Below are 23,271 nucleotides of genomic sequence, written 5' to 3'. Positions count from 1 at the left end.
TCGCTGTCTTTATCTCTGGACTGGGTGTCTGTCTGTCTCTCTCCAAGTCTATCTGCCTGTCGTGCTTGGCTGTGTTCAGATATACTACACTATTTCTTCAGTATATAGTATATGTACTGTATAGTGTGGACAGTGTGCAAATTATATGTCAAGTAACAACATAGTACATTACTGTTAAAAATGTTTATCGGTGCATAATGCATTCTTTTTTCAAATGCTCTTCAAAACATATTAGGTAGTATGGAGTTTATACTGTGCAGTAAACTATATTATGCTGTATTTTATTCCGTACATTGTCTTGTCCTTCCTTTTAAGATCTGTTTTTGTCACTCTATTAGTCTGTTTTGAGCATTAGTCAGAGTTGTGTTTGACACTATAAACTGACATCATTCCTTCTCCCTCAGTGGATATAATGACAAATGTAAACTCAAATAAGCTCAAGTTATTCTTTCTGAGATTATGTGTGCAAGTATTCATATTAGTGTGCTGCCCTCCTCAGGTGGAACTCCTCCACTGCACTCTTCAGCAAGTGCAACAGTGTATGTGAACCTACTGGACCTCAACGACAACGATCCTGGCTTTCTCAACCTTCCATTTGATGCTGAAGTACCGGAGGGGCTTCCTATTGGTTCCTCTGTGTTCAGGGTAAGTATTTGATTAGTTGAGGTCTCTAAAGAGACAGAGATGACAGCTTAATTGCATTGCATTGCTAGAAACAGCACTCAGTACTGTATGCTTTGTTGTGTACTGCACATTTTGGCAAATGTTGTAGGTCATATGAGTATTTAATGCATACAGAAATTATTACATATAGAACTGTATTATACATACTGCAAAAATAGCACATGTAGTATGTACTATGGTATGCTATACTATTCCCAAAATAGCCCTTATGATAAAAGTCAAGTCAAGTCAATTTTATTTGTATAGCGCCTTTCACAACACACATCGTTTCAAAGCAGCTTTACAGAAGATCAGCATTAACAGACGATAAAACTGTAATGTCTATAAAGTCGATTAATCATCATTGTGTAATTTAGATAGTTAATACGATTTTTAATAGTGTTTAAAAATAATTAAATGATAATTGTATTAATAACCCCAGTGAGCAAGCTGTAGGCGACTGTGGCAAGGAACACAAAACTCCATAAGATGTTGATTAATGGAGAAAAATAACCTTGGGAGAAACCAGACTCACTGTGGGGGCCAGTTCCCCTCTGGCTAACATTATGAATGTAATGTAAATATTAATTATGTATAGGTAAAATCATGGTTTAAAATTATTAAACTAAGTGTTAAGGGTCAGTGAAAACTGTCCTGTTCTCTTCTGCCCCCTGCTGTTTTTCTCCCTCAGGTGCAGGTGCAGGATCCTGATGAGGGTGATAATGGAGTAGTTAACATGGCACTTCAGATGGGAATGCCACGTCTTGACTTCAGGCTAAACACCACCACTGGAATCCTGGTTTCCACGGCAGTGCTGGACCGAGAGCAGATCGAGCAGTATTATCTGAGAATCATTGTGTATGACGCAGGCCAGTTTCCACGAACATCCACCAGTACTCTCACAATCTCAGGTGCACAGCAATAGAATACCAGTCTCTGTTTAGCTCTCAATTTCTTGCATTCAAATACAAATAATAAACAATCTTAAATTCTTAAATCATTCTCTCAACTTCATTCATTCTAAACCTGTATGATGTATTTCTTCTTCTATGGAACACAAAGATGTTAGGCAAAATGTTAGGAACTGACAGCCTTAGTCACCAATCACTTTCATTGTATGGATAAAATATGCAATAAAGTTGAATGATGACTGAGGCTAACATTCTGCCTAACATTTCCTTTGCAAATGAGAAAAACTATGTATTTAAAATAAATAAATAACATTGTGTGTTCCCTGAATGACAAATTGGTCTTAAAAGAACATTTTCTCAAGATTTACTCCACCTCATGCCATCCCAGATGTGCATGACTTTCTTTCTTCTGCAGAACACAAACAAATATTTTTAGAAGAATATTTCAGCTCTGTAGGTCCATACAATGCAAGTGAATGGGTGCCAAAATGTTTAATCTCCAGAATGCACATAAAATCAGCATAAAAGTAATATGTAAGACTCCAGTGGTTATACTGATTCCTTCTGAAGTGATATGACAGATGTACGTAAGAAACAGATCAATATATACAGTAAGTCAATTTTTACCATAAATCCCCGCCCAGTAGTTTGTGATAGATTATTTTGCAAATAATGCAAATCAACAAAAACAAAAGAAGAAGGGCTTAAATATTGATTTGTTTCTCACCCACACCTATCATATTGCTTCAGAAGATATGGATTTAACCACTGGAATCTTATGGATTACTTTTATGCTGTGTTTATGTGCATTTTGGAGCTTCAGACTTTTGGCACCCATTCACTAGCATTGTATGGACCTACAGAGCTGAAATATTCTTCTAAAATCTTTGTTTGTGTTCATCAGAAGAAAGAAAGTCATACACACCTGGGATGGCATGAGGGTGAGTAAACGATGGGAAAATGTACATTTTTGGGTGAATTCTCCCTTTGAGGAAGCCCTTTATAGCGAAGCTGGTTTTGGGTTTGCCTGACCCCAATCAGATATGCTTCATAAGGGGTATTTATATAAGACACGTTCTTGTAATCAAAAATAGCATTTTAAAAGTTGAATTATATCTTATTGAAATACCATCTTTTATCTTATAATCAAAAGATTAAAGAGTGAATCAATTCGACCTCACTTAACGAATAGTCGGTTGTTGGACAGCTAGTTGACCATTGTGACTCATCTCTTCTTAATTACTGTTGCTCTCTCTGTCTCTCTTTGTAGTTTTGGACATGAATGATGAGACGCCAACCTTTTTTCCTAGTGTTTATAACATATCGTTGGAGGAGAGCATGCCGCGTGATAGTGTGGTGGTCCGACTGAACTGCTCTGATAATGACGCGGGTCTTAACGCAGAGCTGAGTTATTTCATCACAGGTCAGAGTGCAGAAGTGACCCATTTTAAACAGATGTGTGTCTGAGGCTCTGTCCAAAGCCTAGTGAGATGCATTTTAAGGTAGCATAGGCACACTCTAGATGCAAAATCTACCTTCTTTTTGGCAAAATGCTACTTTAAAAATAGCATTACAAATCGGTTACTTATTATATCAGTTAGATTTCTGTTTCAGAAAGCAACTACCTATGTAGGCCGTAGACAGCAAAGCATCTCACTAGATTTTGAAAGAGAGCAATAAAGTGTGATTTCTCAGTCAGTGTTTGTGTGTGTCCCAACAGGTGGGAATCAGGATGGCAAGTTTAGCGTGGGTTTCCGAACTGGTGTGGTCCGGACTGTGGTAAGTCTGGATCGAGAGACTCAGTCCTCGTACAAGCTAGTGATTGAAGCGATTGGTGAGTTTCCAATAGGTGTTTAAAAACAACTGGTTATGCATGTAGCATGCACATGTGGCATGATCTTTTGCGGCTTCCTGCTTGAATACCATCTAGTTGAAAGCAGAGTGTTGTGGTTTCCTGTTTAAGTTGTGCCTTTTTGAGTTATGCTACATATACTTTTATACCAGTTTAATGAGCTTCTATTAAAATGCACTGCCCGATTCATTCCTGTTCATGGACTTTAATATTGAAGAAATTAAACAAATGTTTTGGAAGAGCCCAATACATGCATTTTTTTCCACTTAACAAACATTAACAATGTATGAAGCACAAACAATCACACTCTTGCAAGTCATTTTAGATGGTCTAAAAGGAATGTTTAATATTATAAATAAATAACAATTTTATGTGACGTGCTATTGTTTGGCACCACTAGTGGTTATTTAAATATTAAACAAATATTTTTTAAATTATAATTTGTTACCATGAAATATATGAGTCTTAAAGTGGCAGTGTTTTATGTTGCAGTATTACATCAGCTAGAAATTGCTGCTCTTGATTTTTGTATTACCCAGACTGTTGCTGGTTTTCCTGCAGATAATGGTCCAGCTGGGGGCCGGAGGACAGGCACAGCTACAGTGTATGTGGAGGTGCTGGACGTCAATGACAACAGGCCCATATTTCTTCAGAACAGTTATGAGACCAGCGTCCTGGAGAACATACGCGTAGGAACCAGTATAGTACAGGTACACATTCTCATATTCACAATTCTTATATACCTCCTATATACAGTGGGTACGGAAAGTATTCAGACCCCCTTAAATTTTTCACTCTTTGTTATATTGCAGCCATTTGCTAAAATCATTTAAGTTCATTTTTTTCCTCATTATTGTACACACAGCACCCCATATTGACAGAAAAACACAGAATTGTTGAAATTTTTGCACATTTATTAAAAAAGAAAAACTGAAATATCACATGGTCCTAAGTATTCAGACCCTTTGCTGTGACACTCATATATTTAACTCAGGTGCTGTCCATTTCTTCTGATCATCCTAGAGATGGTTCTACACATTCAATTGAGTCCAGCTGTGTTTGATTATACTGATTGGACTTGATTAGGAAAGCCACACACCTGTCTATATAAGACCTTACAGCTCACAGTGCATGTCAGAGCAAATGAGAATCATGAGGTCAAAGGAACTGCCTGAAGAGCTCAGAGACAGAATTGTGGCAAGGCACAGATCTGGCCAAGGTTACAAAAAAATGTCTGCTGCCCTTAAGGTTCATAAGAGCACAGTGGCCTCCATAATCCTTAAATGGAAGACGTTTGGGACGACCAGAACCCTTCCTAGAGCTGGCCGTCCGGCCAAACCGAGCTATCGGGGGAGAAGAGCCTTGGTGAGAGAGGTAAAGAAGTACCCAAAGATCACTGTGGCTGAGCTCCAGAGATGCAGTCGGGAGATGGGAGAAAGTTGTAGTAAGTCAACCATCACTGCAGCCATCCACCAGTCGGGGCTTATCCTGGACGAAACCCTTCTCCAGAGTGCTCTGGACCTCAGACTGGGCCAAAGGTTCACCTTCCAACAAGACAATGATCCTAAGCACACCGCTAAAATAACGAAGGAGTGGCTTCACAACAACTCCGTGACTGTTCTTGAATGGCCCAGCCAGAGCCATGACTTAAACCCAATTGAGCATCTCTGGAGAGACCTGAAAATGGCTGTCCACCAACGTTTACCATCCAACCTGACAGAACTGGAGAGGATCTGCAAGGAGGAATGGCAGAGGATACCCAAATCCAGATGTGAAAAACTTGTTGCATCTTTCCCAAAAAAGACTCATGGCTGTATTAGATCAAAAGGGTGCTTCTACTAAATACTGAACAAAGGGTCTGAATACTTAGGACCATGTGATATTTCATTTTTTCTTTTTTAATAAATGTGCAAAAATGTCAACAATTCTGTGTTTTTCTGTCAATATGGGGTGCTTTGTGTACAATAATGAGGAAAAAAAATTAACTTAAATGATTTTAGCAAATGGCTGCAATATAACAAAGAGTGAAAAATTTAAGGGGGTCTGAATACTTTCCGTACCCACTGTATACAATAATCAAAATTATGCTCATGAAAAAAATCAAATCAAACAACAGCAGAACTATCACAATATTACAAAATTGGGAGTGGAGCAATGACATCATTACCATGACTTTATTGTATCTTCCGTTTTGTCACATTCCATTTTGCTGGTAACCACAGCAGTCTCTAGGCTGTCGACAATTGCCTTAAAAGGGTAACCATGACGATGGTTTCTACAATGCAGTTCTCTCTCTGTCAAGTTGCTGAGTTTGCTTATATCTAAATAAAGATCCTGCTCTCTTTCATTGTTTTGTTCTAAGAGTTCACAAGCACTTTTTTAACACTATCAATATTAGTTTAAGCTAGTTCTGAACCCTTATTAGATCTCATTTTGGGGCATTTTTCACCTTGAATACACAATGTCTTTGTCTGACTTGCATGAATTTGCTGTTACCATATTAAGCAGCACACATCCATGCAAACCAGTCTGAAGTTCCCCCAAATAAGCTGTATTGGAAATGGCCTGACAAAATGATCACCATTATTCAGATGGTTGTTTATGAGAACTGCAGGTGTACTGAATCCAGATGAGGTTTCATATCGCTGAAGTTCAGATTCAATCCCATTAGAATGTGTCCTTAACATCAGGTCGTTCAGTGTCCACAATAGAAGGTGTGATGTGGTTGATAGAAAACGTCCAGCTGTTTATAGAGCTGCGGTTACCATAAGGTTAGATTGATGAGTCACATGTGGTTTCAGTTGTAGCTAATGTTTGTACGCAATCTGATTACTATCAGTCCTCATAGCTATATTCACAGTATCTGCTGTCATGTTTGCATTGAAACAGTGATTGTGGGTGTTTGTGTATTGTGTAGATATATATAAGGATGTGTGTATAGTTCTGTTTCAACACATAATGAGCTATGTATTTTTATGCATATTAAACAATTGTCTAGTCTACCATGCACTTCACATATGGAGTTTCACATAAGGGTTTTTTAAAGTTTAAAAAAACAGTCACTTCTCAACAGTCACATACTCCCCCTTTGCATTCCCTATATGCCCACTGTAGCGGATTACTACCGAATAGTTTACCGTAATTTCCGGACTATTGAGCGCACCTGAATATAAGCCGCACCCACTGATTTTTAAATAAAATATTATTTTAAACATAAATAAGCCGCACCTGTCTATAAGCCGCAGGTGCCTACCGGTACATTGAAACTTTACTCAGGCTTTAACGAAACACGGCTTGTAACAAAAATAAATAGGCTTTAACGAAACACGGTGTTGCAGCGGGTGGTCAAGCGCCCGTCCGGGAGAAAGCGGTAAGGGCGCTTACACCTGAGCTAAATTATGTCTAACACCGGTTAGCGCAGGTGTAAGCGCCCTTACAGCTTTTCTCTCCCGGACGGGCACTTGGCCACGCCCCCGCTGCCACACACGGCTTGTAATAAAACATTTGCAGTAAACAGTAGCCTACCAATAAAGTCATTGGTCACTATCTTCCTCGTCCTGTGCACTGAAACCACTGAAGTCATCTCTTTCGGTGTCGGAGTTGAATAGCCTCAGATTAGTTGTCTTTTTGCACTGAGTCAATTCCTCACGCTGCTGTTTCCAACGTCTTATCATCGACTCATTACACCAAGCTCCCTTGCAGCAGCTCTATTTGCTTTTCCAACAGCCAGATCAATCGCCTTCAACTTGAAAGCAGCATCATATGCATTTCTCCGTGTCTTGAGGGTGACAAAATGACTACCGTAATCAGAATGATGGGAAGTTTGAGCCTTCGATTTAATCTAAACAGTAAACAAAAAAGTTGTTTTGACCTTAACCCGTTCGGCAATTTCATTGGTCTAATGAAAGCTTCACGCTGCCAAAAAACTGAGCACGTCACAGAATGTTTTTTTTTTTTTTTTTTATAAAATTTGAAAGCAGGAAAAATCCATATATTAGCTGCGTCATTGTATAAGCCGCGAGGTTCAAAGCGTGGGGAAAAAGTTGCGGCTTATAGTCCGGAAATTACGGTATGTGGCATAGCATTACCAAAGTGTGGACTTGGAGGAGGATTGGAAGCAGCATTTGGGACAGGGCCTTTATGGCAGCTGCCTATTGAGGGGCTGTTCACACAGAACACATTATGGGTTAAAAAAGTTAGACACAGCAAGACAAATGTAACAGTATGTATTTGTCACAAGACACATTTTTAAAAGTAATTAACAATGCTGCGCTCATGGCACAAGATGTTGAACAAGACACAAGACACATTGTGGCGGTCAAAAACGTCCGTCTAGTAAATTTTCATAGAAAAACAATCCCAAAACTAAGTCTGTAGACAGAAAGGCAGCTCACTAGGTTTTAGAACAGAGCTTATATCTCAGTGGCATACTGCAGCAGAGAAGGTATAGTAATATATGTAGGGGAGTCATTTCTCTTTGACTCTGTGGGTGCCGTTGACCCTGATTGCTTCCTGCTCTGGGCGACAAATGGCTGAATGGGCCTTCTGAATGCCGGCACGGGGGAAAATGACTGCCTCATTGAGCCCAAGCGCTTCCAGAGCTTCAGCTGTGGCTCGCTGGACAGAGCACGTCCACACGAGAGACCGTCTTCTGGACCGCAGTCCCAGGACCCTCCCGACGAGCAGCCCAACGCCATAAAGATCACACAGCTGCCAAATACGGCAAAGAGAAGGACAATTATGATAATGGTTATGAGTGGATGATGGAGGCCTAGAGGTGGAGATGTTGGGGAGACAGGAAGTGAGAAATTTGAGAGCGGGAGAGACAGATTGGAGGGGACATCCATGTTGTTCCTGGATCTGTGGAGAAGAAGAATAGGAAGAGCTGAATGTGTGTTAGATGTTGTGTGTTTATGTTCTTGTGAAGGTGTAGGTGTAGGTGTCAGTTTTTTGGTGGTACCTGGGGTTAAATCATGTGCAAAAGTGTGAATGTTGGTATGACAGCACAGTGCCAGGATGTGGCTAACATGTAGATGTGTCACGAATCATAAATTAAATCCCTTGTTGTTGAGATATCTCGGTTGATGCTCCTAGACTGCAATGAGTTTAAATGGAGGGCAAATGGAGAATTAGTCATATCATTTGTGTCTCTTTGAGAGTTTTGGAAGAGTTCTCAACAATGTCTAACACTGTTCTAGATTTGCCAAGATTCCAAAGTCTATAATCAAACGATTATTATATGAACAGTTCTCAATTTCTTACTTGAAAAATTATCTAAGCTTTGCAATCCATATTAATTAATTGTATTGGTCTATAGTCATACTGTATGTCAACAATTGTCTCATTTGTGTCTATTTTTATTCCTTCAAAGAACTGTAGCCTGCAAAATTGAGAGAAAGTTGATACCCACATCTCGTGAGCAACTTCTGAGCAATTAAAATTTCCTCTGGGTACGCACAGCGGTGGTGTGCGGTGGCGGCATGCTACACCTACACACACCTCTCTGCCATCTACTGTAATAGCTCTACACTCTGAGCTTTGAAGTATTTCTCGGCATGAGTGTCAGAATGAGTGTGCAGGTTCTGTTAAGAAATGTCAAGAAAGGTCAAAGTATACTAAATATTTCATGCACTATGTTGATTACAGATGAGCAAGTTCACACACGGACACATATATGTAGCATACAAACATCTACTGCATACATGTTTGCACACTAAGCCCGAAACCTGCTCTACACAAGTATGTGAATGCAAATGGTTTTAGCTAGATAAGCTTGTTTTTGTGTGCAACTGATTTCCGAAATGTGCCATAAAGCAATTCATGATGCAATGCAAAGGTTCATTGCATTCTCAGCATTGCCACAAAGGCTGCGATAACACATAACCTTTCCTTCTATGGTCAGAATGTCTGGTCAACCACTGTTTTGGCAGAGCAACTGTTTGAAGAGGGTCTTGCTTAGTTAATTAAACTTTAGAAATGTTTATAGCTAACTACCTATATATTACATTAATCACAGACATTTTAACTCTAACACCCCCCTGAGGTTTTGTTACGACTGCAGTAAGGCAATATTGCAATGCATCTACAAAGCATTAACGTCTTCATTTGAGTAAATTATGTGTTTTTATGGGTGAGGCCAGAAACAAACACACTGGCATTTAAAATATTTATGCCACACTAAGTAAGCAGTCAGATGAGGAAATTGGTTAGATGGTTTCTTCTTCTTTTTTTTCTTTTTTTTTCTTTCTATTTTTCTTTTTTTTTTTGCAAGCCGAGTCTGTTAAAATAGCATTACAAATCATACACACAAACACACACACACTCAGCCCAGCACACCAGTCACCAATTACTCTGCCTCTCTGCTCCTTAGTGTTTGTAAATGTCAGCATGTTAAATTCTGAGCACACAAGTGTGACATAGCATTTGTGAAAACACACTGGGACATGAAATTATTCTTCACCTTAAATGCCATAAAAAGGCTGAAAAGGCCACTCAGAGGAGAACTAATGTTAGAGAAACTCTCCATTAGTTATCATAATATGCATCTGCTAAAATGGACCTATGCACACGTCATCACATTTACGGTTTGTTCGGGAACGGTTTTTGGGCATGTACGACTCAAACATAATAAATTGTTCATAATCCGCAAAAGACATGGAATCTGATTTTCACAAACCTGATTAACGGTTATATGTGCTTGTGTGATATTGCTTTATTACAAGAGTTCTATAATAAAACAAAAAGCCACAAGAAGCTGTGCGTATTATGTAGTATGTCATATATTCAGAATATATTATGTATATAATACACACATTTTTATTAAAATGTTACTTTGTCACAGGAATGTTCTGCGTTCAATGCATCTCATGAACAGCATTTATGGCATAAGGTTGATTTCAACAAAAAGGTATTTTCGAAAAAATTTGTTTACAATAAGGCACTTACAATGGAAGTAATTAGGGCCAGTCCATGAACATAAAAAAACACACCGTTTAAAATTATACCAACAAGATGTTAACATTATAGGTGTTAACATGATTTTAGTCACTTACTAACTGTATCTGTGTAAAGTTATTTCCAATATTACAATTTTGTTGCCATGACAACGAAATCCCGTAATCAATAGCTTTACATAGATATGTAAATAAATGTGCATAGAAATGGTTAGTAAGTGATTTTATGACATTAAAATCACATTTACCCATATAAAGTTTAAATCTTGTGGCTATACTTTAAAAACGGCGTGTATTTTAGTGTTTATGGTCTGGCCCATTATAACACTAAAGTAAGTGCTTTACCGTAACCACAATTTTGCCTGTTTTTAAATCAATGAGGGATGATTCGAAATATATATTTTTTCAGTAATCATTATTATGCCACAAATACTGTTTCTTGAGATTAACTTGTATTGAATGCGGAACATTCCTTTAAGTAAATTAATTAATTGCTATTGTTCCACTATACAAAAAATAGTCCCTGGTGTGCATACTTATTTTAATATTTGGCCTCTATTGATTATGCACACTGATATAAACAATAGCTAGTTGAAAAGGTGTTTCACATCATTGCTGTAACTATATTGTGTATTTTAGCATGTGTTGAGCAGTCATCATCCATATTCTATCAAACATCCTTCACCATGTTATTTCACAAAAAAGGACTTCTGGTACACATGGACACCCAAGAGCAAATGACAAAGACGGTCACTTTATAATCACACTTTATAATCACATAAATGTGTAACACATAAAAATCAGGTTCTGGTCAGCTGTTGAAATGTCTGTTTCATGTTAGTTTTTGTGGTTTAACTGTACCTTTAGCGATGGATGTAGTGTACGACTCCTCCAAAGTTTCCCCTTGTGTCCAATCACGCTGTCACCAAGAGCAATGGAGAGAAAGAGACAAGAGGCTGAGACAGAAGGGAAAACACTGAGAGAGTGAGACAGGGATCAAGACATATGCACAAACTCTGTGCTGATATCTGGTCAGAGGAACCCAAAATCCATCTCTCCTTTTTTTTCGTGTGTTCTGCAGGTTGCAGACCGCGGCAGTGTATTTCATGAGCTAAACCCTCATTCTGAGTCACATATATGAGCTAAACTTTTTGTCTCAACTTTTAAACCCCCATGTTGTGGTACGGTCCAGTCTGCTTACCCTATTCATCTGGTTCCAAGAGACCCCCACAGCTCCCCTCCCCATCCTCCCCATCTCCTTTCTTTCTCCTCTCCACATCTTTTTATAAAGCTAATGAGTCTTAAGGAGGGGCCCTCCCTCACACTGTGTGTGGCTGTCAGTAGAATTTGACTAATATACAGATGAATTCGGTGCGTTATAAATGGTTTAACTGTTTGAATTTCTTGGCGTAAATATATGCAAGAACAATAGTTGATCGTTGTGTCAGAGAACTCTTTGATTGGTGAAGATGTTTGTGTAGGTTCAAAGAATTTAAAGGTGACATTTTTATTTTCTGCACCGCAAGTGGCACCAGATGGAATTGCAATGATATGGACTGTTTCAAACAATTTTTGAAATTCAACAAGTTTGACGCTAAATCCTGAGTGGACGAGCCACGCTCAAATGAATTACCACGCATTCTATTATAAAGAGTGCCAATAAATGACAAAAATGTCATCATTTACTCATCATCATGCCATCACAGTTGTATATGACTTCTTCTGCAGAACACAAACAAAGGTTTTTGGAAGAATATTTCAGCACTGTAGGTCCATACAATGGAATAATTGGCATCCATTCACTTGCATATTATGGACCTGAGATGTTTTTCCAAAAGCCTTTGTTTGTGTTGTGCTGAAGAGAGTCATACATATCTGCGATGGCATGTGGGTGGGTAAATGCTGAGAGAATTTTTATTTTTGGTTGAACTGTTCCTTTAATAAGTCGGATAACTTGGTGGAAGAATTCAAAATAAATGTAACTATAAGCCATAAGCCATTGCGGCTGCGTCTAACAGTGATTTTGCTATGGAAAAAGGAGATTTTTTAATCTATCCTCTTCTGTTGGTCAGCAAACAGATTGTCCCAGACCAAACTCAAGCCATTGGTTGAGACTTATGTGTGTAGGCTCAAACAAACAAATTGTAATTCTGTTTTGTGCCACTAGAGGTGCCAAAATTACACACTCCACCTTTAACACATTGACAATGAAACAAGGCAGATTGTAGTTTATTTGTGTGTGTGTGTGTGTGTGTGTGTGTGTGTGTGTGTGTGTGTGTGTGTGTGTGTGTGTGTGTGTGTGTGTGCATCTCTTACTTCTACTCTGACGATTATAGCAGCATTTATGTGTTTGTGTCCATCTGCAGGTTCAGGCCACAGATGCAGATGAAGGGGATAATGGAAAAGTTCTGTACAGGATTCTATCTGGTGAGTGTTTGTTCTTGATTCAAACAACTCACACCTCAATGCCTTGACCAGATATGTTCCCACACTCTACTCCAATCAATATAATGCACAATATAATGAACAAAAGGAGTAGTAAAATCTTCAAGGAATACTCTGGGTCATTTTAAACTTAACTTTACTATAATAATTGACAATAAGCATTTTAAAGTAGTTAAAATTTAAAAACAGTAGTTATAGTAGCTGTAACCAGCATCTGGTTACTTTCTTTTGATGCTTGTGCAGGAATACCACACTATCAAAGGTGTATTCACCTAGAAAAGTAGTTACACCTCAAAAAGACAATTTAGATTACCTGAAACTTTGTTTAAATTTTTTCTTTCACCGTAAATCTAATTTACGTTCTTCACAACCTGGTCTCATAGAATCACATTACCATACCTAAATGTTTGCAAAATGATTTGTACGGCACTATCCTGGTGAAATTAACACTAGAGGCACAACAATGACTTTCACTACTACTCTTATCTTATCTTAAGAAACACTTTTAAAAACACATGACTTCTAATACGAAACATTTTAACGTTTGCAGTAACTCAACTTATAGAGTGTTACATTGCAATGCAAAGCACTAGGGTACGGGTCCTGCAGAGCATGCAAGTCGACACATGAGGCGAAAGTGTGTAGAAGCACCACAAAATGACGTGGTTGCTTCAGCTCACATTTGCTTTCTATGACACTATACACTCACCTAAAAGATTATTAGGAACACCATACTAATACTGTCCAGGGCACGAAGCTCCCGTTCCACCACATCCCAAAGATGCTCTATTGGGTTGAGATCTGGTGACTGTGGGGGCCATTTTAGTACATTGTCATGTTCAAGAAACCAATTTGAGATGATTCGAGCTTTGTGACATGGTGCATTATCCTGCTGGAAGTAGCCATCAGAGGATGGGTACATAGTGGCCATAAAGGGATGGACATGGTCAGAAACAATGCTCAGGTAGGCCGTGGCATTTAAACGATGCCCAATTGGCACTAAGGGGCCTAAAGTGTGCCAAGAAAACATCCCCCACACCATTACACAAACACCACCAGCCTGCACAGTGGTAACAAGGCATGATGGATCCATGTTCTCATTCTGTTTAGGCCAAATTCTGACTCTACCATCTGAATGTCTCAACAGAAATCGAGACTCATTCAGACCAGGCAACACTTTTCCAGTCTTCAACTGTCCAATTTTGGTGAGCTCTTGCAAATTGTAGCCTCTTTTTCCTATTTGTAGTGGAGATGAGTGGTACCCGGTGGGGTCTTCTGCTGTTGTAGCCCATCCGCCTCAAGGTTGTGCGTGTTGTGGCTTCACAGATGCTTTGCTGCATACCTCGGTTGTAACGAGTGGTTATTTCAGGCAAAGTTGCTCTTCTATCAGCTTGAATCAGTCGGCCCATTCTCCTCTGACCTCTAGCATCAACAAGGCATTTTCAGCCCACAGGACTGCCGCATACTGGATGTTTTTCCCTTTTCACACCATTCTTTGTAAACCCTAGAAATGGTTGTGTGTGAAAATCCCAGTAACTGAGCAGATTGTGAAATACTCAGACCGGCCCGTCTGGCACCAACAACCATGCCACGCTCAAAATTGCTTAAATCACCTTTCTTTTCCATTCTGACATTCAGTTTGGAGTTCAGGAGATTGTCTTGACCAGGACCACACCCCTAAATGCATTGAAGCAACTGCCATGTGATTGGTTGATTAGATAGGTGAAAGTTGAAATTGCGGAAATTGAACAGGTGTTCCTAATAATCCTTTAGGTGAATGTAGGTACGATTTAAGTTAAAGGTTTTGGGTAGGAATGTAGGTTTTGTTGATTTAAAACTTGATAGAGCATTAAGCTTAAAAAACATTCTGTTTGGGGAAAACAACTTGCATTTAGTGCCCCCCAGTGGACATTTCACCTCAGAACTGCTGCGATACATGTAAGGAACCACGAAGTATAATTTAGCAAAAATGTCGCCACAGTCAAATAATTTTCATGAGATGAGACAAGTTCTTTAACAAAAATATGAGATACACGTTTCCACTTTTAAACCCCTTCCCTTTTTTATCTTTTATTTTTAAGAATGCTTGCTTACTATGCTTCCTTTGAAGCCTACTGTAAGTGTATTATTATAAACACTTTAGTAACACTTTACAATAAGGTTTCATTAGTTATTACTATAACTAGTTATTATCAGTGAACATGAACTAACAATGAACAATACTTATTAAGCATTTATTAATCTTAGTTTATGTTAATTTCAAAAATTTTCAAATCAAAAGTTGTATTAGTTAACATTAGTTAATGCACCATGAACTTACATGAACTAACAATCAACAATTGGATTTTTATTAACTAATATTAACAAATTAATAAATGCTGTAACACATATATTGTTCATTGTTTATTCATGATAACTAATGCATTTATTCATGTTAATAGATGGAAGCTTATTGTAATGTGTTACAACACATATTTGGACCATTTATACAAACTAAGTGATGAGTCAATATTTGTGCAAGGTAGAGACAAATACTCCCAGCTGAATCATAACTTATTATTCAGAGTTGTGCTTTTGCAGAATGGCTTATGTATGTGTGCTGTGTGGTCTCTGTAGGAAAAAGTGGTCAGTTTAACATCGACCGTCTGTCTGGACTCATCAGCAGGGGAGACAGAGCTCTGGACAGAGAAACTCGCAGTTCTCATTTGCTGGAGGTGGAGGCCTACAACAGTGACCAGGGTAGCATGCGCAGCTCTGTCAGGGTGTGTGTTTTTATGTTTCTGTGTAATAAACAGCCCTTTTCTACATGCAATTCATTCTTAATTCAATCCACCTCCCGTGTGATTTATGAAATTCAACTCAAGGCTTTTAAATATGACATAGTATAATATATTTGTATTATTTATATGTAAAGCCCCCTTAAGAAGATTGTGATTGTGGGAATGTGTTTGCAGGTGATTGTGTATGTGGAGGATGTGAATGATGAGCCTCCAGACTTCACTCAGTCGCAGTACAATCGTCTGGGGCTCAGAGAGACCGCTGGGATTGGAACATCAGTGGTAGTGGTCCGAGCTACAGACCCTGACACAGGTACTCAGCACAATAAATTCAGAAGTGCCTCTGTGCCATGAAATAATATTTTGATAGTCCACACATCTTTCTACAGTAGTGTGTTGTCCTCATTGGTTGTATGCAAAAACGAGCACACAGCACAACTTGTGTTCCAGTTCATATACAACCTGCTGGATTGGAGCAGCTCTTTTAATGAATCTGACAGACCAATGGGTGAATCGGTCTAAACTGAAGGTCCAGATCATGGATGAATCAGTCAGACAGCTCACCACGTGTTGTCAGACTCCAAATGTACTTTTTGTTAAGAGGCAATATTTGCCCATGAATTAGAATTTTATTAGGGGCAATTTTTACCTTTATAAATGCAAATAGTTTTCATCAGTTGACTTCAGTTTAATCAATTTTCAAGATTGAGAATTTATTAGTTTTTACCCTAAAAATGTAATCAAATCATGTTATGCCATAATATGTATAGCTAGGATTATATTAAAATGTTAAGAACTATATTAGATGTTATGGATAAAAGACAGAAGAATTCATTATGAGGGCTTATTTTTTGCCATTAGATTTTGAATTGTCCATTTTGGTGGCATTTTTGCACTGAGCCACCCTTAAATGCTAGTACACTAACCTTGTGTACTACAACACACACACACACACACACACACACACACACACACACACACACACACACACAGTTAAAAAACAATTAGAAAAAACAATGTTAAAAATGCAAAATTCAAAGATTAGTGCAACTTAAAGAGATAGTTCACACAAAAATTAAAATTCTCTCATCATTTACTCACCCTTATGCCATCCCAGATGTATATGACTTTTTTGTTTCATCTGCTGAACTCAAATGAAGATTTTCTAGATGAATAACTCAGCTCTTTTGGTCCATACAATGCAAGTGAATGGGTGCCAACATTTTGGAGCTCCAACAATCACATAAATCAGCATAAAAGTAATCCATAAGATCCCAGAGGTTAAATCAATACCTTTAGAAGTGAGATGGTATGTGTGGGTGAGAAACAGATCACTTTCACATTGTTCTTCTTGTGTTTTTAGTGATTTACATTCTTCATGCATATCACCCCCTACTGGGCAGGGAGAAGTATTTCAAGCCAAAAAGTACTTCAATATTGATCTGTTTCTCACCCGCTCCTATCATATCACTTCTGAAGGTACGGATTAAAACACTGGGGTTGTATGGATAACTTTTCTGCTGCTTTATGAGCTTTTTGGAGCTTCAACATTTTGGCTCCCATTCACTTGCATTGTATGGACCTACAGAGCTGATATTAATATTGTAAATGAGATGGCTAGTAGGGTTCAGGGCACCCACTTGTCTTTGTGGGCGCACCATGCCACAACCTGCAAGATGCTGCCCATGTTGCCCATACCTCCACTGAACTACATACCAACCATTGCTGAATATTTTTTTTTTGGACCATTTCCTCTTTTCTTGATATTTGTAAATGTATTTATGAGTGTGTGTTCGTGCATGTCATACACTGCATCCCATCTCAGACAGTGTTGTATTTTTCCATTGAAACTCAATGCTAAAATATGTTAACAACATTTTGCACTTCTGCTTGTGCACATGTCTGTTTCCCTGTTTCACTTCCTTATGTAGGCTGACCAGAATGTCAGAAACTGGACAGATGCCCACTGCATGTTTGAGGCTCACAGTGTAGCATGCTGGGGTTCTGATTCAGCCCTTTGTAGATACTGTTCTGATAGATGAAAATTTAATTCAGGTCATGTTATGGTCCTGTATGCCTTTTGAATCTGTAGCCTCCCAATTGAAAAGCTACTCCAAATCATCAATCAGGATACTAGCCTTTGTAAAAGTAGTTGAAAATATATAAACATAAGATTATATTATTTTAGTTTTACAATCACATCAGTATATATCTGGCACAATGGGGACTTTAAACCTAAATTAACAGCTATATCTGGTGGTTTCTTCATGCCCCATGGGTTGATTATTATCAAAACGGTTGATTTTTTGAAACTTTTTCTTATATTGATGAATCTCACAATACAATACATTTCAAATTCCTTTATGTAAAGATTTTATTTTTTAAGACCTTGTCCCAGACCCAGGTGTTTAATATTAAACTAATTTAAATATCTAATTCCATATAAAAAAATTTTTATATACAAATGATTACAAGCTGTGGTATTCTAAACAAAGAGTAAAATAAACTATTTCAATCATCATTTTTCAAAATGACATCTGTACTACTCATTTCCTCCACATCGAACAATTTGGCCACTATTTAAGGTTTTTTAAACGTTATTGTGCGAGTTAACCAAACTGACAACAGTGTCAGTAAAGAGCATGCATGTTTGAAGAAAACAAGGAATATTCAAGATAAATCTCACTTGTGAGCAGAATGCTGTATTTGTATTGGCTGTCATTTCCAATCAAGCTGTAATTTTGCCAAATTATGCAAAAAATATATCAAATAATATTTCATTGTGTGTATTTTGGATACATATAATGTTAGCTACTGTATAAAATTAACATTAGAAAGAGAAAAGAGTTATATATTATATATAACAACAAAAAGAAAGTTAAAAATGTAATTTTCATCACCATCATTTCCACCACGGAATTTAAGATGTGGTGGAAATGACACAGTGGTGGGAATTTTCAAGACTATCAGAAAAGAAATTGCAATGATATATATGAGAACATTTAAGGTGAATGTGTTTGATTATTCCGACAGCTTGTGCAAGTGCTTTGCTACATGTTGGAAACTCCACTACTTGTAGAGGAAAAAGTAACTTGTTACTGTAAAAAATTACTGTTTTGAAAACAACTGAGCCACTACTGAATGTAGATGTAAAGTTAGTAGCATTGCTACTTTTAGTTTGTTACTCCGATGCATTACTGAATTCCTTCGACTGTCTCTCTTTGTAGGGGATGGGGGTGCTGTGGCGTACGCTCTGGTCTCAGGTTCTGATCATAAATTTGAGGTTGATATAAGTACAGGTCTGGTAACCACAGTCGACTACTTGGACTATGAGACCAAGACCAGCTACCTAATGAACGTGTCAGCCACAGATCAGTCACCGCCATTTTACCGGGGATACTGCACGGTCTACGTCACTTTACTCAATGAACTTGACGAAGCCGTGGCCTTTCTATCAGCCGGTTATGAAGCATCGCTAAGGGAGAATATCGCTACGGGAACCGAGGTCGTCCAAGTGAAAGCACAGTCGGCTGATAATCTGAACCAGCTGACATACAGATTTGACCCCGACACCTCACCTGCCGCCCTGGCACTCTTTAAGATTGACAGCGTCACGGTGAGGAAAAACACTATATATGTGTGTAGACTGAGCCTGAGTTTGGTCAGAATGATCTTAAATGTAATGAAGAACAGATTTTTTTCTGTACATGTGTATATAAAATAAAGAGGAATGTGTGCTCGACAGGGTCGTATTACAGTGACAGGACTGTTGGACAGAGAGCAGGGCGACTCGTACACGCTCACTGTTGTGGCTGATGATGGAGGTCCCAAGAGAGACTCCACTGTGGTATAGAGCTCCTCCTTAAAATGCCTTAAAGAAATGGTCCTTTTATCCAATAGTCGCAGAATAGATAGTTTCAGACTGATTCATAACTCGGCAGGAAAAAGTGCAGGGTGGTTCTTCATTTTATCCTTTGTAATTTGATAAGATTGTGAAATGTAATTATATTATTGGTTGATATTATTTTTCCTCTGTCATGTGGCCTTGATGATGTCAGCGGAAAAGAAAATTCATTTCAGAGGTGGAGCAAATTAGTGCATGTTAACGAAAGGCTAAGAAAACATGTTTCTTTTTCTGGAGAATAACATGCATGCCCTAATGAATCATGCATAATAATGCAAGGAATCAATATTATGCCACAAATTTAATTTTAACATGTGTTTAACCGGAAATATTCCTTTAAGAAAGTAAATAGGGTCAGTTTTGATTTCACGATGTCTGTAAAGATGCCAAAATGATGTAGTAGTATTACATGATTGTATCCAACTTCTAACACATAAATGCTGGTTTAATATGATAATTCTTATGGTCTATATTAACATTTAATTCAACCTTCTGTTTTCTCTCTTTTCTAATTTCTGTCCTGATGCACACTTGCAGAAGGTAAATAAGTCATTCTTAGTTACAGATAATTTTTCATGCAACAAATTGCAATATTCTTGCAAGAAAATGTAACAGCTCAGGTCCCACTGCTCTGTTCTTTTGACAGGTGTCAATCACCATTCTTGATGAGAATGATAACAGTCCAGAGTTTGACATCACTTCTGATTTGTCGGTGAATATTCCAGAGGACACACCCATTGGCCAGAGAGTGGCAGTGGTGCTAGCGCGGGACAAAGACGCTGGAAGAAATGGACTGGTGAGGCAGAAAGAAAGAGACAATTAAATAGAGCAAGAGTAAATTATATTACAGAAGTGCTGGTGCTGACAATGATGATGTGTAGTGAGAACCCAAGTGCAGTTTTATTTTTCAAACGTGGAATCCCAAAAAACCCTGACTGCAAATGTGAAACATGAACATGAACTAGACTAAACTTGACTATAACTTGACTAACAAACAAGGTTACATTAACAATACTTGACAAGAGACAATGGCAAACATGAGGGATAAATACTAAAGCATTGGGTAAAAAAACTGATACGATAATAAACCAATTAAAACAAGACACATGAATGTGGAGGGAAACATGACATGAAACAGGAACTAGAATTTCAAAATTAAAGACATGAAAGCAAAACATGAACAAAAACACTTCTAGACATGAAAAGGGGAAAAGGGAAAAAATACACTCAAATGTATTTTAAATTTTTTACGCATTTCAGTTTCATAACAAAATTCTATCACATTGAATTGAGTGAATTAAAAAAATATATTTTAAGTTTAGTTAAAAATGACAATTCAATTTGATGGAATTTAAAATGTGTACATTTTAAAAATAGGCTAAAACATTTTTTGAGTGTACTGTGTATATCCTCTCTGGGTGCCCTAGCAACAACTTTTTACTGTATTTTCATAGTTTCTATAAAATTATGTTTGAAACTATCCATGCAAACAGGACTTGCATACATTTATGCAAGAGAGAAGATCAAATTCTTGTCTAATACTTTGGTGGACAAAAACAGTTGCAAAGATACTATTGGCCAGTACTGTTTTTAGGGTGAATCTTTGTTTATATGCATGTATGCATGATGAGAATTAGTATTATAATGAAATAAAACAGTCCACCATCACTGTCAATTATTCTTAACCCCGCCCCCATCATCCTCTTTTTTTTCTTTAGGTAAATTTCACTTTAATTGCGGGGAACATGCAGGATGTGTTTAAGATCAACACAGCCAATAACACGTATGGAGAGATTTACCTTAACGCCCGTCTGGACCGTGAAGCCGTGGACCGTTACCTGCTTAAAGTGAGAAAGAAACACATAAGATACTCACTTCAGCTCTGTATCAAACCCTATTGCCTACCTAACAGCACTTTTAATAAGTACATGTCTGCTAAATGCCTAGTAACTTAGTAACAGACAAGACAAGAGCCTTACATTCAGACCTTATAATACACACCTATGATCACAGTATGTTGTGTGACTTTGCACATGTTTTCATGTACAGTTAAACATAGTATATTTTGCATAATAGTCTCTGAGGAATATAAGCGTTTGTTTGTTTGTTTAAGTCCGGTATGGTGTGGTGTGTGTTAATACTGTATGTTTTATCAGGTACGGGCAATGGATAATGGCTCCCCTCCGAGGTTCATGGATCTTTCGCTGACAGTGAATATTCTGGATGTGAATGATAACCCTCCCATACTGCAGAGCCCTCGTGGCTACAACGTCAGCATCAGTGAGGTCAGAAGCACATCACCACAAACCAGCTCAACAAACCCCCTCAAACACTACTTTTACACAATATTTATTACCAGTTCACCAAAAATAGTGAAAAATCACACTTTTGGCAAAGACTGTCAGTAGATTTTGGAGCAATACAGATAATGTAAATATGACCAAAAAGTAGCCGATTAATCGGCCTTGCCAGTATTCAGGTCTATCACTAATCAGCATAGGAAGCGACATATAGCCGTTATGTTACATTTACTTTTCCTTGTTCGTATTTGTCCATTCTTTTATTCAATTATGTTATTTAAATAAATCTTTATTTAATGTGTATTTTATTTATAAGAAATATTTAGACGGCTTTAGTAATCATATTCATGTTTGTTAGTACTTTGTTAATATCTTTGAAATGGCAGCACGTAATTTAACAAAATCATTTATTAAAGGGATAGTTCACCCAAAAATGAAAATTCTCTCACCCCCATGCCATCCCAGATGTGTATGACTTTCTATTTTCAGCAAAACACAAACAAAAGTTTTTAGAAGAATATCTCTGCTCTGTAGGTCCTTACAGTGCAACTGAATGGTGATCAGACCTTTGAAGCTCCAAAAATCACACAAAAGGAAGCATAAAAGTAAACTATATGACTCCAGTGGTTAAATCCATATCTTCAGAAGTGATATAATAGGTGTGGGATCAAAATGTAAGTCCTTTTTTTTTTTTTTACTCTAAATCTCCATTCCAGTCTTACATCTGAAAGTGAAAGTTAAAGTGAAGATTTGGTAAAAAGGGACTTTAATATTGTTCTGTTTCTCACCCACACCTACTTTATCACTTCTGAGGATATGGATTTAACCACTGGAGTCATATAGTTTACTTTTATGCTTCCTTTTGTGTGATTTTTGGAGCTTCAAAAGTCTGATCACCATTCGCTTGCATTGTCTGGACCTACAGAGCTGAGATATTCTTTTAAAATTCTTAATTTGTGTTCTGCTGAAGAAAGTCAGTCATACACATCTGGGATGGCATGAGGGTGAGTAAATGATGAGAGAATTAATTTTTTTGGTTGAACTATCCCTTTAAACTTTATACTTTATTACAGTCTAATTTGTTTAATAGTTTCACATGCGTTTGTGTTTCAGAATGTGGGGGGTGGTACGTCAGTCTTGCGCATTGTAGCAACAGATCGTGACATTGGACCCAATGCCATGCTGTCCTACTACATCATTGGTGGGAACGTGGACCTGACCTTCAGAATGGACCGCATGACTGGAGAAATAGTGACACGACCCTCACCTCCTGACAGAGAAAAACAACAGCAGTATACACTCACTGTGACGGTGGAAGATGATGGCACACCACCTTTATCCGTAAGTTTGTGTGTTTTGCTGTCAGAATGAATTTTTACACACATTACAGTTGAAGTTGTGGAGAGTTAAAGGTCCATGTTAAAGTCAACATGAAACTCCAGCCGGAACCCATTTTACTTAAACAG

The 23,271-nt window shown here is 37.9% G+C and overlaps 1 protein-coding gene across 1 annotated transcript in view; it reads left to right on the top strand.

Moving 5' to 3' along the window:
- cdh23 (cadherin-related 23) overlaps positions 1 to 23,271 on the top strand; it is a 326,796-nt gene that overhangs the window by 237,042 nt on the left and 66,483 nt on the right. The window contains 15 exon segments of the mRNA XM_052090034.1: positions 500 to 645; positions 1,355 to 1,574; positions 2,845 to 2,997; positions 3,295 to 3,408; positions 3,988 to 4,136; positions 12,746 to 12,806; positions 15,441 to 15,586; positions 15,779 to 15,914; positions 18,829 to 19,217; positions 19,347 to 19,448; positions 19,847 to 19,849; positions 20,152 to 20,301; positions 21,224 to 21,352; positions 21,662 to 21,790; positions 22,919 to 23,146. Coding sequence (XP_051945994.1) covers positions 500 to 645; positions 1,355 to 1,574; positions 2,845 to 2,997; positions 3,295 to 3,408; positions 3,988 to 4,136; positions 12,746 to 12,806; positions 15,441 to 15,586; positions 15,779 to 15,914; positions 18,829 to 19,217; positions 19,347 to 19,448; positions 19,847 to 19,849; positions 20,152 to 20,301; positions 21,224 to 21,352; positions 21,662 to 21,790; positions 22,919 to 23,146 — 2,255 coding nt within the window.

The sequence above is a fragment of the Xyrauchen texanus genome, chromosome 24 (genome assembly GCF_025860055.1).
Source record: "Xyrauchen texanus isolate HMW12.3.18 chromosome 24, RBS_HiC_50CHRs, whole genome shotgun sequence".
In the NCBI taxonomy this organism is placed as follows: Eukaryota; Metazoa; Chordata; class Actinopteri; order Cypriniformes; family Catostomidae; genus Xyrauchen; species Xyrauchen texanus.
The sequence above is the reverse complement of the archived record's forward strand: the minus strand, read 5'-3'. Positions and strand labels throughout refer to the sequence as shown.